Here is a 15147-nt window from a genome sequence, read left to right as displayed (position 1 = left end):
GCTGTATCCCATGGAACCTTACTAACCAGGTTCCTGAAGAGGCCAAAGTCTGCTCTTTTGAAATTCAGGGCACTGAGCTTGCTGCACACTCTGCTCACTGTCCTGAGGATCTCAAATTCGAGCATCTCATGATCACTGCATCCAAGGCTGCCCTGGAGCGTCACATTTCCAACGAGCCCTTCCCTGTTGGTGAGCACAAGGTCAAGCATGGCACCTCTCCTTGTCGGCTCCTCTATTACTTGTAGAAGGAAGTTGTCTTCCACACAATCGAGGAACCTCCTGGATTGCTTGTGCCAGGCTGTACCGTCCTTCCAACAGATGTCAGGGTGGTTGAAGTCACCCATGAGAACAAGGGCCTGCGAGCGTGAGGCTTTTCCTATCTGTCTATGGAGTGCTTTATCCGCAGGTTCTCCTTGATCAGGCGGTCTGTAACAGATCCCCACAGTAATGTCTCCCATAGCTATATTCCCTTTAACCCTGACCCACAAACTCTCTGTGGACTGCTCACCTGTCCCCAGACAGAGTTCCATACTCTCCAGCCTACCCCTAACATAAAGGGCAACTCCCCCTCCCCACCTGCCAGGCCTGTCTTTCCTAAAGAGCCTGTAACCTTCCATTCCAACACTCCAGTCATAGGAGCCATCCCACCATGTTTCTGTGATGCCTATTACATCATACCCCCGTAGATGTGCACACATCTCTAATTCCTCTTGTTTGTTCCCCATGCTACAGGCATTTGTAGAGAGGCATCTGAGCCGAGCTCCAACTGAAGCCGGCTCATTGGCTGAAGTTGCTGGGATATCTCTGCATTGCACTGAGCATTTATTGTAGGTGCTGGCAACTGACTGGGTGTGTTGGGATGGAATGATGTCCTCCTCCCCTAACACATCTAGTTTAAAGCCTCCTTGACCAGTCTGGCAAGCCTCCTACCAAAACTGCTCTTTCCCTTCTTTATCAGACCAGCTCCACCAGCCCCCACTAGACCTGGCCTACAAACTTGGGTCCGGTGTTCAAGACGCCCAAACCCCTGACTATGACACCACCCTTTTAACCAGTTATTAACCTGGCCAATCCTCCTAGCTTTTTTTAGGTCCTCCCCTGTATCCTGGAGAATTGACAAAAAGACTATCTGAGCTCCAGAGCCCCTAACCACCTCCCCCAGGGCTCTGTAGTCCTTTCTGTTTTCTGCAAGGTTTCACGTAAAAGAAATTACTGTAATAAACACCCTCCATTGCACACAGATTTTAAGGAGACCTAAACTTATTCAAGTCATTTTTAAAAAAATTAAGGCAACCAATGAAAATTTGGCTGTAATTCTCCAAAAGAATTGCAAATGAACATGAAAATAATGGACTTTTTTTTTTATTAAGTCCAAGTTTATAAAACCCCAATGTTTACATGTCAGGTAACAAGCAGCAGCATGCATTCAACCGGGCTACAACACGTGAAACGACAGATCTAAAGCCTCCTCACTCACAGCGGTGCTCTCTGTGTGAGCGGCAGCTCTGCTCTCGCACAGCGGTGAGATGCGGCTGCCCTCTGCTGACTGTGAGTGCCACGCAGCACAGCTGGGACGCACACATCCCTTTTCCCCTTTCACTTCTTGTACTGCGTAACTCAACGTTTACCTGCAGATGCACAGTTTCAATAAATTTGTCGTGGGGCTGCTTTTCAGGGCTAAACAGAAACTGGACCCTGCACACTGACTATTACTGCCCAGTCCATCTATGTGCTTTGCTAGCCTCAAACTACCTGCTCTGACTAAAACCCTGAAGCTTTCAACTCCAGCCATAATTTTAACTTCATGAGCCAAGAGCACTTTTCAGCTAAACCGAGTCCCCTGTAATACCACTGGGTACCACAGTCTCAAGAATGTCCTGCTTCACCTGTATTTCTCTTGTAGTTCTCCCCACAAACTTCAAGAATATCACCTGTATCAAGCACAAGTGCGGAAAGGATGAGTGTCAAAACAAATTACATCTATTTTCTTTTTGTGTATGCTGTACTTTTAAAAGCTTCACAAGGTCTAACAAGGAAATGTATTTAACTTCTCATTTTCTTCAGTGTTGGGCCTAAGTTTGCCTTTTTTTTTCCCTCCCTTCAATTTTATTCTTTTTTTAGAACTAGGAAGATAAATCTTTAACTTTCCCATACGAAAGCAAAAATTCTCACATAGCTATAACAGATGGCAACACTGCTTCTAAGCCACCCTGCATTCACAGAATCTTCTTTGTAATTCATTTCCTCGCATGACCTTCCTGACAAACTTCCCAAAAAAGTACAAAATCACGAGTAACACACACTTCCACATCCTCCCAGGACTCCTCTTTACCTTTATGAACAAAGACAGGCAGAAAGGCTTCTTCTACCACCTCACTCAAGACAGCACAGTAGGAAACCTCATGATGCTAAGGTGACCCTAGCAAGCCAGCTGTGGCTGTCTACATTGACAAAATACTGTCACAGCTTATAGACTGGGAACAGATTTAATATCAACTAATTCTACTGAGTCACTTTCCACTTAGGACAGACACTGTTTCAAATCCATGACAGGCAATCTGGCTTAGGATGTCATTTGAGTGAAGCATTTGAGACTTCATTTCTTAGAAAGCAAGCAGGTAAAACCAGCACCTTGATGCACACTCTCAGCAACAGACAGAAACCCAAATCATTTAAAAACAGGACAATAAGATAGGATTATCTTCTGGTTAGTTACAAGACTTACTTCCTGATCATAGAATCTACCACCAGCATCATGTGTGCCTGGTCTTCCTTTACCATGTCTTGATTCTTTAACCAGGAGTCATTCAAGAGCACCTTTAAGAAAACCTTACACCGGTATTTCACAGTAACGAAACCCTCCTCCAGTACTGATCATTTCAATAGCTCGGTTAAATGCCAAATATTTAAAAACTACTGTTCTAACCAGAGAAGTTCTCATTATACACCAACCTCATGTTCGCCCATGTTGTAGACGTTTCTGAAAAAGTCAAGAGGTCACGAATACACTATTAGCTAATGAGCAGATCAGTGCCGTTACACTGAGAGACAGTGACTCAATCACAACACAAATGAATTCTGAAGTTAAACCATAGTAGCCTATGAACCATAGAACACTACCCAATACAGAAGAGGGTTGCTTGTTAATGATTAAGATGAATCATGCATGAGTTTTTAAACCCTGCCATAACAAGCAACACAATTTAGTGTAGAAAGGCTTATGACCACCTGAAGTACAAAAGACACTCAACTGAGCCAACTACTCCATAGTTCGTTTTAAAGCTCATCTATTCCGTACTAGATTTGCTGCATTTGAGATGGCACAAAATTCAACCTCACAAACTGTATACAAATCATAAAATCCCCCTATGAAAGAAAGGATGGACAAACCAATCTACCACATCCAGTTCCCTGTATCTTTTGGCACAACTGCATGCTGGCAGAAATCGTGACAGCAATCTTTCTCATTTATCGGAAATGTTAAAACAAAGCTGGTGCAACTGCATGCGTCTGCCCTTTAGAACACTTTTCACTTCTATGACCCACTAACTTAGGCACTGCTTTCTGATTATAGGAACTTTTGTCAAATTTACATTTTAATGGAAAAGTGTTTGCATTAAGTTTTACTTCCAAAAACATCCTAAAAACAATAACAAATAAATACGAAAACAAAAGACTCCATGGTCTGAATGCCAATTTCTCCTCTATTTTTTGTAGTAACAGCCAACAACCTAAAAACAGTTGCACTATTTTTGTTCCATTTGTAGCAGTGTTCTGGGTAAACCAAACAATCCTCTGCAAGGAGGGGCCTCCTACCTTCTGAGAGGAACAGAGGGCCCGATATGCAGAGTTGACCCTCATCATAGGGAAGTGTGTAGTCTGCCTGGAGCCCAGATCAGGGATATCACCAGGGTGCTCCCCAACCTGGTGCACCCAACAGACTACTACCCGCTGCTGGTCTTCCAGACAGGTGAGGGGGAAGCTGCTTCCCGCAGTCTGAGGGGGATGAAGAAAGACTACAGGGCCTTGGGGCGGATGGTGAAACAGTCTGGGGCTCAAGTGATCTTCTCCGCACTCCTTCCATCTTCCACTGATGATGTGGGAAGGAATGGGAAGATTCAGTCCATAAACGATTGGCTTCGAGACTGGTGCTACAGGCAGGGCTTTGGATTCTTTTATAACAGCTGGTTTTATAGGGCACCATTCTGGACAATGACAAGTGGCAAAGGTTTGTCTCACAGAGGCAAAAGGATGCTGGGGCACGAATTAGCAGGGCTCATTTGGAGAGCTTTAAACTAGATTCGAAGGGGGATGGGGTTGTTGCTGGGCTTGCCCCAGTGGGGCAGCACTCCAGAACTGATGAAGACTGGGAGGCCTCCTATAATCCTAGGGTGAAATCGGTGTGCTCAGCTCGCTCCCTGGAATGTCTGTACACCAATGCGCGCAGCATGGGAAATAAACAGGAGGAGTTGGAAACCTGTGTTAAGTCAGGAGACTGTGATCTGGTGGCAGTTACAGAGACGTGGTGGGACAGCTCACATGACTGGAATATAGTCATGGAGGGCTATGTCCTTTTCAGGAAAGACAGGCCAGCCAGGCGGGGTGGTGGGGTTGCTCTTTATGTGCGGGAGGAACTACAATGCACCGAGTTCTGTCCAGGGACAGATGACGAGCAAGTTGAGAGTCTGTGGGTGAGAATTAAGGGGCAGGCTGGCAGGGGGGATACTGTTGTAGGTGTCTGTTACAGACCACCAGATCAGGGTGAGGAAGTTGACGAGGCCTTCTACAGGCAGCTGAGAGCGGCCTCACAGTCACAGGCTGTGGTCGTTGTGGGGGATTTTAACTTCCCTGATGTTTGCTGGAAGGACCACTCGGCAACCCAGCCGCAGTCCAGGAGGTTCCTCCAGTGTGTGGATGATAACTTCCTCCTGCAAATGGTGGATGAGCCGACCAGGAGAGGAGCACTGCTGGATCTCATCCTCACTAACAAGTTGGGTCTGGTCAAAGCAGTAAGTGTTGAGGGCTGCCTTGGTTGCAGCGACCACGAGATGGTGGAGTTCAGGATCTTGTGTGGTAGGACTAGTAGAATACCAAGTAGAATCACAACCCTGGACTTTAGCAGGGCAAACTTTGGCCTTTTCAAGCAATTGTTAGGGGAAATCCCATGGGCACGGCTATTTGAAGGTAAAGGGGCCCAAGATAGTTGGTTGGCATTCAAGGATTGCTTTTTCCGTGCTCAAGATCGGAGCATCCCGACACGTAGGAAGTCAAGGAAGAGGGCCAGGAGACCTGCGTGGATAAATAGGGAATTGCTGGGTATGCTCAAGTGGAAGAGGAGAGTTTACAGGTCATGGAAGGAGGGGCTGGCCACTTGGGAGGAATATAAGGCTGCTGCTAGGGGATGTAGGAAGGCAGCTAGGATGACTAAGGCCTCCTTAGAATTAAACCTGGTGAGAAGGGTCAAGGACAGCAAAAAGAGCTTTTTCAAATACATGGCAGATAAAACTAACACCAGAGGCAATGTAGGCCCACTGATGAACGGGATGGGTGCCCTGGTGACAGAAGATACAGAGATGGCAGAGTTACTGAATGCCTTCTTTGTCTCTGTCTACTCTGCTGCAGGCAGTCCTGAAGAGCCCTGTACCCCTGAGACCTTAGATGAAGTCAGGTCGACGAAGCGGTTTGCCTTAGTCGATGAGGAATGGGTTAGAGATCAGTTGAGCAATCTGGACATCCATAAATCCATGGGTCCAGATGGGATGCACCCGCGGGTGCTGAGGGAACTGGCGGAAGTCATTGCTAGACCACTCTCCATCATCTTTACCAAGTCTTGGGAAATGGGAGAGGTGCCTGAGGACTGGAGGAAAGCAAATGTCACTCCAGTCTTCAAAAAGGGCAAGAAGGAGGACCCGGGTAACTATAGACCGGTCAGCCTCACCTCCATCCCTGGGAAAGTGATGGAACACCTTATCCTTGGTGCCATCTTAAGGCATATCAAGGATAAGAGGGTTATGAGGGGCAGTCAACATGGCTTCACCAAGGGGAAATCATGCTTGACCAATCTCTTAGCCTTTTATGAGGAAATAACACGGTGGATGGATGATGGCAGAGCGGTGGATGTGGTCTACCTTGACTTCAGCAAAGCATTTGACACAGTCCCCCACAGCATCCTCACAGATAAATTGAGGAAGTGTGGTCTGGATGATCAGGTAGTGAGGTGGACTGCGAACTGGCTGAAGGAGAGAAGCCAGAGAGTTGTAGTCTATGGGGCAGAGTCTAGTTGGAGGCCTGTAACTAGTGGAGTGCCTCAAGGGTCAGTACTGGGACCAGTATTATTTAATATATTCATCAACGATTTAGATGAGGGAATTGAGTGTACCATCAGCAGGTTTGCTGATGACACTAAGCTGGGAGGAGTGGCTGACACGCCAGAAGGCTGTGCTGCCATCCAGCGAGACCTGGACAGGCTGGAGAGTTGGGCAGGGAATAACTTGATGAAATATAACAAGGGAAAGTGTAGAGTCCTGCATCTGGGCAGGAACAACCCCAGGTTCCAGTATAGGTTGGGGAACGACCTGTTAGAGAGCAGTGTAGGGGAGAGGGACCTGGGGGTCCTAGTGGACGACAGGATGACCATGAGCCAACACTGTGCCCTTGTGGCCAAGAAGGCCAATGGCATCCTGGGGTGTACTAGAAGGGGAGTGGTTAGTAGGTCGAGAGAGGTCCTCCTTCCCCTCTACTCTGCCCTGGTGAGACCGCATCTGGAATATTGTGTCCAGTTCTGGGCCCCTCAGTTCAAGAAGGACAGGGACCTGCTGGAGAGAGTCCAGCGCAGGGCAATTAAGATGATTAAGGGAGTGGAGCATCTCCCTTATGAGGAAAGACTGAGGGAGCTGGGTCTTTATAGTTTGGAAGAGGAGACTGAGGGGTGACCTTATTAGTGTATATAAATATATAAAGAGGGAGTGTCACGAGGATGGAGCCAGGCTCTACTCAGTGGCAAACAATGATAGGACAAGGGATAATGGGTACAAACTGGAACACAAGAGGTTCCACTTAAACTTGAGAAGAAACTTCTTCTCAGTGAGGGTGACGGAACACTGGAACAGGCTGCCCAGGGAGGTTGTGGAGTCTCCTTCCCTGGAGACATTCAAAACCCGCCTGGACACATTGCTGTGTAACATTATCTAGGTGTTCCTGCTCCGGCAGGGGGATTGGACTAGATGATCTTTTGAGGTCCCTTCCAATCTCTAGCATACTGTGATACTGTGATACCTGCAAAGCCTTGACAAATACACAGTTACAGTTCAGCTGCTGTTTTCCATAAAAAGCATTCCAGTATAGCACACATACCTTCTCTTTCTACATCAGCATTAACAAAATAAGTATTTCTTAAAGTGTAAAGAATCACAGCAATGAATATACATTAATCAAACAGCTCTGCTATTTATAAAGTCTGGAGTCCAATTGTAAGAAGACCCGTTATTAGCAAGGTGCATCTATCAGATCAAATCCATTACTGAAACAAGGAAGTGCTGCATATGTATGTCTTGCTGAGGTGTAATCATGCTGCTAGAGCTGCCCAAGAAATACGGAATCTAATGATATTTTCCTCATTAAATGGAGGACACCGTTAGTTTCTTCTATAAAGTAACATGATGATTTCCCTAATTAGCCATTTGCAGAGCTAGAATTCCAACCCATCAGTAGGTAAGGGTATTTTACTTAAGTTTTAATAAAAGGTGGTATCACTCACACTAATCATCTCTTCAAGATGTCACAGGTTTTTCCCCAGTAACTTACAATTCTGAGCTCCAAACAGCTTATAACAGGATGGAGCAATACCAGCTCTCAAAAATAGAATTCAGGCCAAATTATTACTCAATTGGGTTTTGGTTTGTTTTTGTTTTCCTAGCAGCATTTCAGACAGCAATAAAATGAAATGCAGGTACAGGCTTTCCCTGTTCAGAAGTGGCAGTCATGCAGGAGATTTTCAGAATTAAAGAAACAGGATTATAAAACCACAGAATTGACCCAGGGCCTTTGTCATATGGAGTACTTACAGTTAGAATCATAGAAACATAGAATAGTTAGGGTTGGAAAGGACCTTAAGATCATCCAGTTCCAACCCCCCTGCCATGGGCAGGGACACCTCACACTAAAAGATCTCACCCAAGGCTCTGTCCAACCTGGCCTTGAACACTGCCAGGGTTGGAGTACTCACAACTTACTTAGGCAACCCATTCCAGTGCCTCACCACCTTCACAATAAAGAACTTCCTCCTTATATCTAACCTGAACTTCCTCTTTGTAAGTCTGAACCCATTATAATTAATATTGCAGTGTGACAAGATTTCAAAACTGACAGTAGAATTCTGGAAGCTGTTGCAGATTTCATCTACTTCAATATAGCAATTCTAATCACAAATGAAACAACTAAACATGTTACGCTACTATGTCAGACAAAACTGAAGTTAAAACTAAACTGAGGCTGGAGTTCTGGGCAACAAGGCAAAATACTTAATACATGTCGTAAATGCAAGAAAAATTTAATTACTGCAGAGCAGATGTGACATCTGTGCAAGCAGTGGTGCTACACATCGTTAATTACAGGCATTTCACACCAAGTGCTACACAAGATAATGTAAGCAGCAATGACATCAGCTCCTTCCTATCTCTTGCCCTAGTGACATTCTGTTTTTCGTTACAAGGGTTACTTCTTCCACGAGTGTCATCTTAGATATCTCACATGTTCATGTTTGAACAAACAAACTCTACTTACATAAGCTTTTTTAAATAAACCTCTGCAGTTTCAAAATTAACATACATTTATATTTTATAGCGTCTTAAAACAGCAGCTACATGCAAAGCTGTAACAAGTGAACTAAATTCTAAACCCCCGATGAATGTTAATATTGTGTCCTTTTAAAAAATAAATATTTTTAGAATTTTCACTAGCTAAGACCTAAATATTGTTTCCATTTATGCTGTAATTAAAAGACCCCCTAATTTGCTTCTAGCACAGTCTTGATTTATTAAGACTTTTCAAGAATTCAGCCAGAAAACTATTTCTGGTGGTTTATGGGAGGCTACTGTGCACTCCTGCAATTCCAAATGCCAAGTTATTTAAAGAAGGAAGTACACATACAGGTATGTATGAGTTAACATGCAGTCCCTAAAACTGATTGGGAGACGCAGCTGGGAGACAAATCTCACGAGGCACATGCTCCATCAGAAACCTAGCTGGTACTAAAACATGCCTAAATTACTCCGGAATAGCCCAAGATATAAAATGAAAAGCAAGCAACTATGACTCTTCCCCCAGATATTTTTTTCTGTGGGCATTGCTGCCACCACATGGCTGAACAGCTGAACTACTCCTACACTTCCTGTGCCTAGCAGATGCTAACCAGCTCAGCATGCTACTCCTTCTACACACCCTCTCATTCCAGCTTTCTACTCCAACCTCACACAAAGCCCCATCATTGCCACTGTCTTCCCAAATTACTTCCATCTAAAAGAAGATAAGAAGGAACCGAAAGCATTCAGATCTTGCTGACAGTCTCTCCCCAAGTACGAGCCACCAGCTGTAAGGAGCATTTCAGTGCTGTAGAATTATGCCAAGCCAATATTCACAAAGAGAAAAGAAAATCTTACAAGTGCCAATCCAGGCAAATGAAGCCTAACTGATGTGCCAACAAAAGGCTGAAATAGTTCCTTTTGTGATCTATAGATGCCAAAAGCATCAAAGAAATACCAGCATATGCTACAGCTATGCATTTCACTCCCTCTCCTGTGGGATAAGGCTGCAGTGGTCTGAATAACTTGGCAGCACTCTTGCAGAGTTTGGGCCTGACTTCCATGTATTCCAGCATCACATTCAAAATAATCCAAAGAACCAGGCAGTTGTCAGTAAATACCATATATCGTATCTTTGTTTTCTCTAGGTGATCAATGAAGACATGAGCCTATAGGCTCACAGTTCACTTTTATTTGCACAACCTTTTCCCTATAGCTTTCTAGAAGAGAAGGGGGAAAAAAAAAGTATCATGTATGATGACAAATCCCATGTATCATTTGGCAAGGCCAGAAAGGAAGTCAAAATGCCCCAGGGCTTCTTGAAGAAAGCTAGGCTGCAGAAACCATTAATTCAACAGTCACTACCTCTGAAGGACTGCCCAAGAGAACATCTCAATCAGTCAAGTAAGATGTAAGACAACTCATGAGTTGCTTTCTCTTGCATACCAATCAAGAAAAAAAAAGATGTGAGTACACTCACCTTTTTTGCCCTCTGTGCTATATTAGGCGTTCTAGTGAGAAGCTTTTCAATCAGGTATTCTCTATTCTGCAAAACCAACATTTGGTAAGTTAAAAATCAATACAAGGCAAGAAGAAATTTCATGTAGATTTTAAGGCAGAGCAAAATTTACTTGTAGGGTTAAACGTTTTACCTTGGCTTTCTGGAAAAATTTGCATTTTAAAAGTTCTGCTGCTGTGGGCCTGAAAGATCAATAATAAATTAGAACAGAAAACAAAGACCCCTCTCAGTGAATACAGTACAAGACGTTAGTTAAATGGTACGTCTCTAACACTTTTGAATTAGTACTGTATGAATGGGGAATGAATGACAAATAGCTACTGAATTAATTCACACATACTCACCATATACGAAAAAAATAAGCCTCTCTATGGCAAAAATACAAAAAAAAAAAAAAAATCAGCCTCTAAGTTGCCAATTTCCCCCTTTTTCTTTCAACAGAAATGTATTTTATCCTTAAAACAAATAAAAACATAATCAGGTATTACGTTCTGCCCCAACTAGACCCTATGGATGCAACCGAGCTTTGCTCCACAGCAATAAAAGAATAATTACATTTTCCAAACAGCAGTACCAATACCTGATACCAGCATTCTTTTATACTTTGTTGATGTCAGCAGGCATTCACAGAAAAACTATACTGACACTATCAGCATGATGCATAAACCAAACAGAAAGTCATCAGGAGCATCTTCCACCCAAACTGACAAATAAAAAAAATCAAAGCAGCCCAGACATTTCATATTTACTTGCAGTTCTGCTTAAGTCTTTTTCTTCCTATCATTGCCAAATTTAGGATTTTTGACATTTTCAACAGATAACCACAATCTCACAGCTACCAAAGTAATTCAAACAGCAGGACTTGTCTCTCCTAGCTTCAGGGATCTAAAAAACTACTTATCTAGGCAAAGGCAGACTCTAGTACTGAAGCTGACTCTGAAGAGAAAGCAAAGCATCTCCTGGGATGAAATAAAATCCTCCAGGCTCTTTTCATTAGGAGCCCATACCCCCAGCCAAGAGTAATTTTGACACAGCTAAATTTAGGGAAACCAAAATCTCCAGGAGTCATTATTTCTAAATGCACAGAAGCAACATCTGCTATAGTTTCCAATTTGAATTAGAGCAAGAGACTGGATATAGTACAAACTAGGTAAGACAATGGGAAGTTGAAATCTGGAAAATTTTGGTCTCAAGAGAAAAAAAAGAAATTTGAACTATCTTATTTCTCCAAGGACATATCTGAACAGCAAGTGAAATATTAAGTAGTGTTAAGTAGTGTGTATGCACATATCAGCTCACTCCCACTAGAAATAATGAAACTCCCGACATCAACTAAAAGCATCCAATTTAGAAACACATACTAGTTCCACACAGTATGTATTTCTTTTCTCCTCCAAAACACCAAACTCTACAGTAAAAGAGTTATTATTAGTGGTACTGTGGAATCAGTACCATGAGGCTTAGCAGTAATTCACCTATAAATCTTGGATGAGCAAAAAGGGGAGCATTCACCTTTTGGGTCAAAATTTTAAAGCCCTATTTCAAATTAACTCTTAACTTCAAGACAAGTTTCAGTGATCCAGTACCATCACATCTTGCAACAGGGATATGCACAGTTAAAAGCCTGATCCTTAGCGAAGTTTTATTCAAACTAGTATTCTCCATTTCTCTACCATTAACTATGCCAGACACTTCTGAACTGCTCTGGACATGCCCTCTGGGCCTGTTTTCCACAGAGGCCATGGCAATGAATTGCAGCCGAGGACTGTAAGCAGCATCCTTGGCACTGGAGAGAAACACCTATGCAGATCCCAAAAAGAAAAACATCATGGTCTGAAACATTAGTGCAAACCCAGTCCCCAGATTTGCCACAAAGAACAGGCACTTCTTCCACAATTGATACAACATCAATGGAGGCATCTCCATGCAAAATTATATTCTGGATTGGGAGAAACAAAAAATAGCAGTGACCCCACAATATAAGGACACTCACTCCTCAGTTAGAGTAACTGGCACACAGATCTAATCACCTATCTGGTCTAATTGTTCAATTCAAGGCAATCCCAAGTATGAAGCTATTGCACATGTTTAAATCTCAGCGTAATAAATTAGCATAATTAAACACTAGTATTTCAACACTGATTTGGTAACTACAGATAAAATAACTCAGCACTATGTATTCAAGGAGAGAAGGAAAACCCATTTTAATTCTCAACTTCTCATGTCTGCATACCAATTTAATCTTAACCTTAAACTTGCTGGGCACTGGAAACTAAAAGAAGCTTGATTATATGTCACACATTTCATCCTTATCTGTAAACAGCCTAACTGCAGTGCTAAGCTTAACACTTGCTACTAAAACCACCAATTGTAAGGGGTTTGGGAATCTGAAACTATACACAAATGACCTTTCAGTGAAAAAAAAAGAAGAATGTGAAAGATTTCAAGAATAAAGAAGTTGCCACACAATCTTTTTCTTAATTATCCTAGTTTTATCTAGTATTGCTGCTGTCACCTTTTTGACTTGACTCCCTACAACAACATCCTGGATTAAGCTAGCACAACATCAATAAAGATAAATACCCACCATAAAAGACCCACACTCAATCAGTATTGTTCTCTCAGAACTATCTCTTTCCATAGAAATACCAGCTCTGAAACTCTTCAAAAAAAAGTGATACATTAAATACCCTTAGGAAATAATGCTAATTAGAATGTGCTTGCTCCAATTCTTCAGCAAAAGAAACCTACAACAATGGGTCTGCATAAAAATTAATAAAGGATAAATAAACTAATTGTTCTGGGAACCTGGGACCTCAGCAATAGTTTTGAAACAGCTGTTCAATAATTTCATCATCTTGGCTATCTCATTCACAAAACACAGCAAGAACAAATCATAAAGATACTACGACATGCAACTGACTACATAAACATGAGGAAAACTCTACATGAGCTTAGAGCCTCTAACTTTACAGTAAAAAAATATATACCTCTTAATAAGTAATTTTCTCTGGAAATATCCAAGTTACAAGCTTATGTCACAAAATAAGAAAAATAAAAATAAAGTTTTTTTTTTATTTATTTATTTTAAAGGCCAAGAAACTGATGTGTTTGGTTACCAACAGTTCCTTCTGCTCAGTCTAAACAGTCTTGTTAGACTTATGCACAATATCCAGATTTATACCTTCCCTCAGATGAGAATTAACATGTAGAGCAAGCACTTTTGTTTGATCAGAGTTTGATTCAACAGTATAATAAATAAAGCAGGTTAACCACCCAGAAGAAGAAAAAAAACTGAATGACAATTAAGAGGCAATTTCTTCTCCCCAGACAAAGATGACTGAAGGCTGCTATTCACAAAATTCAAATCATACACTTAAACATGGTGTTTAAACACTGGAAACTTAAGTAGCCTGTGTATTTAAAAAAAAATAATTCTACTGTACACGGCAATAATGACCTACCTTTTGGAAGGATCTTTTTGAAGGCATAATGAAATTAGTTTTCTAAAGGACTTGCCATACTTTTTCATCATCTCCTTGTCCTCTACACCTGTCTCTAAAGTGGGAGGGTCATTTTGAAGTGTCAGCATTAGCACCTACAGTAAACCCAAAGAAGAGGTACTGTAAACAAAATCAAATCCAAGCATGTGGAAATTAAAGGAGAATAATATTACACAGAATACATATATTTAGACATCTTGAGTTGCTATTGGAAATGAAGCAGTAGTAACTATCTAGCAGAATTAATACAGCTAACAGCATTAAGAATACAAAGTGACTGTTACTTTCATAGGAGGGTATTTGTGATAAGGTGCTGCTCCTGTTGCTAACTCAATGGCTGTTATCCCAAAACTCCACATATCAGCCTTGAAGTCATAACCTCGCACCTGGAATAGAACCAGAAAAGAAAAACAGGTTAGTGATATCTCAAGTTCAAGAAATTAAAGAGTGAAAGTTTGGGGTTTTTTTTGGGTTTTGGTTTGTTTAAAATTAAGAATACCTGCTCCATTACTTCAGGGGCCATCCAACATGGAGTACCAACAAACGTTTTCCTTACTTTGTTACGAGTAACGTCACCTCCTGTTGCTAAAAATGCACTAACACCAAAATCTGGGAAGGGGGGAAAAAGAAGTCAAAATCTGTTAAACTATAAACAGCAAAGCAAAACTTTTACACTTTAGAAATTAAGTCAATTCGTAAAGGCCTACTAATAGTAACTCTCCATTGCAGAGCTTACCTTTGTTTCATGACACACTATTGTTGAAATGCTATGGAAGAGACGGTACAGTTTTGTCTGGAAGATCTACACTAGGACATCCTCAAGTTTAACCTCCTAGTATGTGTCTTCCTGAATAAGGTTACAAAGGGCTCCAGTACATTTGCCACCTAAGGTTTTTGAATGTGCACTCTGAGCCAAGTTTTGAACGGTCTGCTTTTCTTCAAAAATAAGGAGCTACTTCAGTACAGCTATCAAATTTGAAAGCACTTTAAACAAGAGGGAATACTATATATAATTTTAATAGGTTTAACAAATCAAAAATAACCAGCAAAGTGATCAACAACGTGTATTTAATATTAGATGATGACACAGCTTTTTCCAAATTCCAACATACATATATATAAAAAAGAACTGTTCTGTTAACCTGTTACTATGTCAGGAACAGCTGTATGAGAGACACAGGAGGAAAATGGAAGAAAGAAGAGCATGTTACCAATGTATGGAGAAATACTGTCACTTTGACTGGAGCTATATCAAGAGTATTTCAGTCACACTGAAATCAAGTAGTTTCCTATAGATGTACTTCAATTTTTGTTTTCCTATTTTTTG

General features: G+C 41.9%; 1 protein-coding gene across 6 annotated transcripts in view; it reads right to left on the bottom strand.

The window, feature by feature from the left end:
• The window catches only part of STK39 (serine/threonine kinase 39), a 107292-nt gene that overhangs the window by 59832 nt on the left and 32313 nt on the right, over positions 1–15147 (bottom strand). For all 6 annotated transcript variants that reach the window (XR_009961961.1, XR_009961960.1, XM_062604681.1 and 3 more), the window contains 5 exons: positions 14320–14429; positions 14105–14206; positions 13782–13915; positions 10451–10499; positions 10279–10344 (listed from right to left, as the gene is read on the bottom strand). Coding sequence is in view for 4 of the 6 variants with exons in the window: in XM_062604681.1 (XP_062460665.1) it covers positions 10279–10344; positions 10451–10499; positions 13782–13915; positions 14105–14206; positions 14320–14429 (461 nt within the window). In the remaining 2 variants the exon portion in view is untranslated. The remainder of the gene's footprint in view (positions 1–10278; positions 10345–10450; positions 10500–13781; positions 13916–14104; positions 14207–14319; positions 14430–15147) is intronic.

Source organism: Pezoporus occidentalis, unplaced genomic scaffold (assembly GCF_034315485.1).
Source record: "Pezoporus occidentalis ecotype Australia unplaced genomic scaffold, CSIRO_AGI_Poc_V1 ctg88, whole genome shotgun sequence".
Taxonomy (NCBI): Eukaryota; Metazoa; Chordata; class Aves; order Psittaciformes; family Psittacidae; genus Pezoporus; species Pezoporus occidentalis.
Note: the sequence above shows the minus strand (reverse complement) of the source record. Positions and strands in the feature narration are given on the sequence as shown.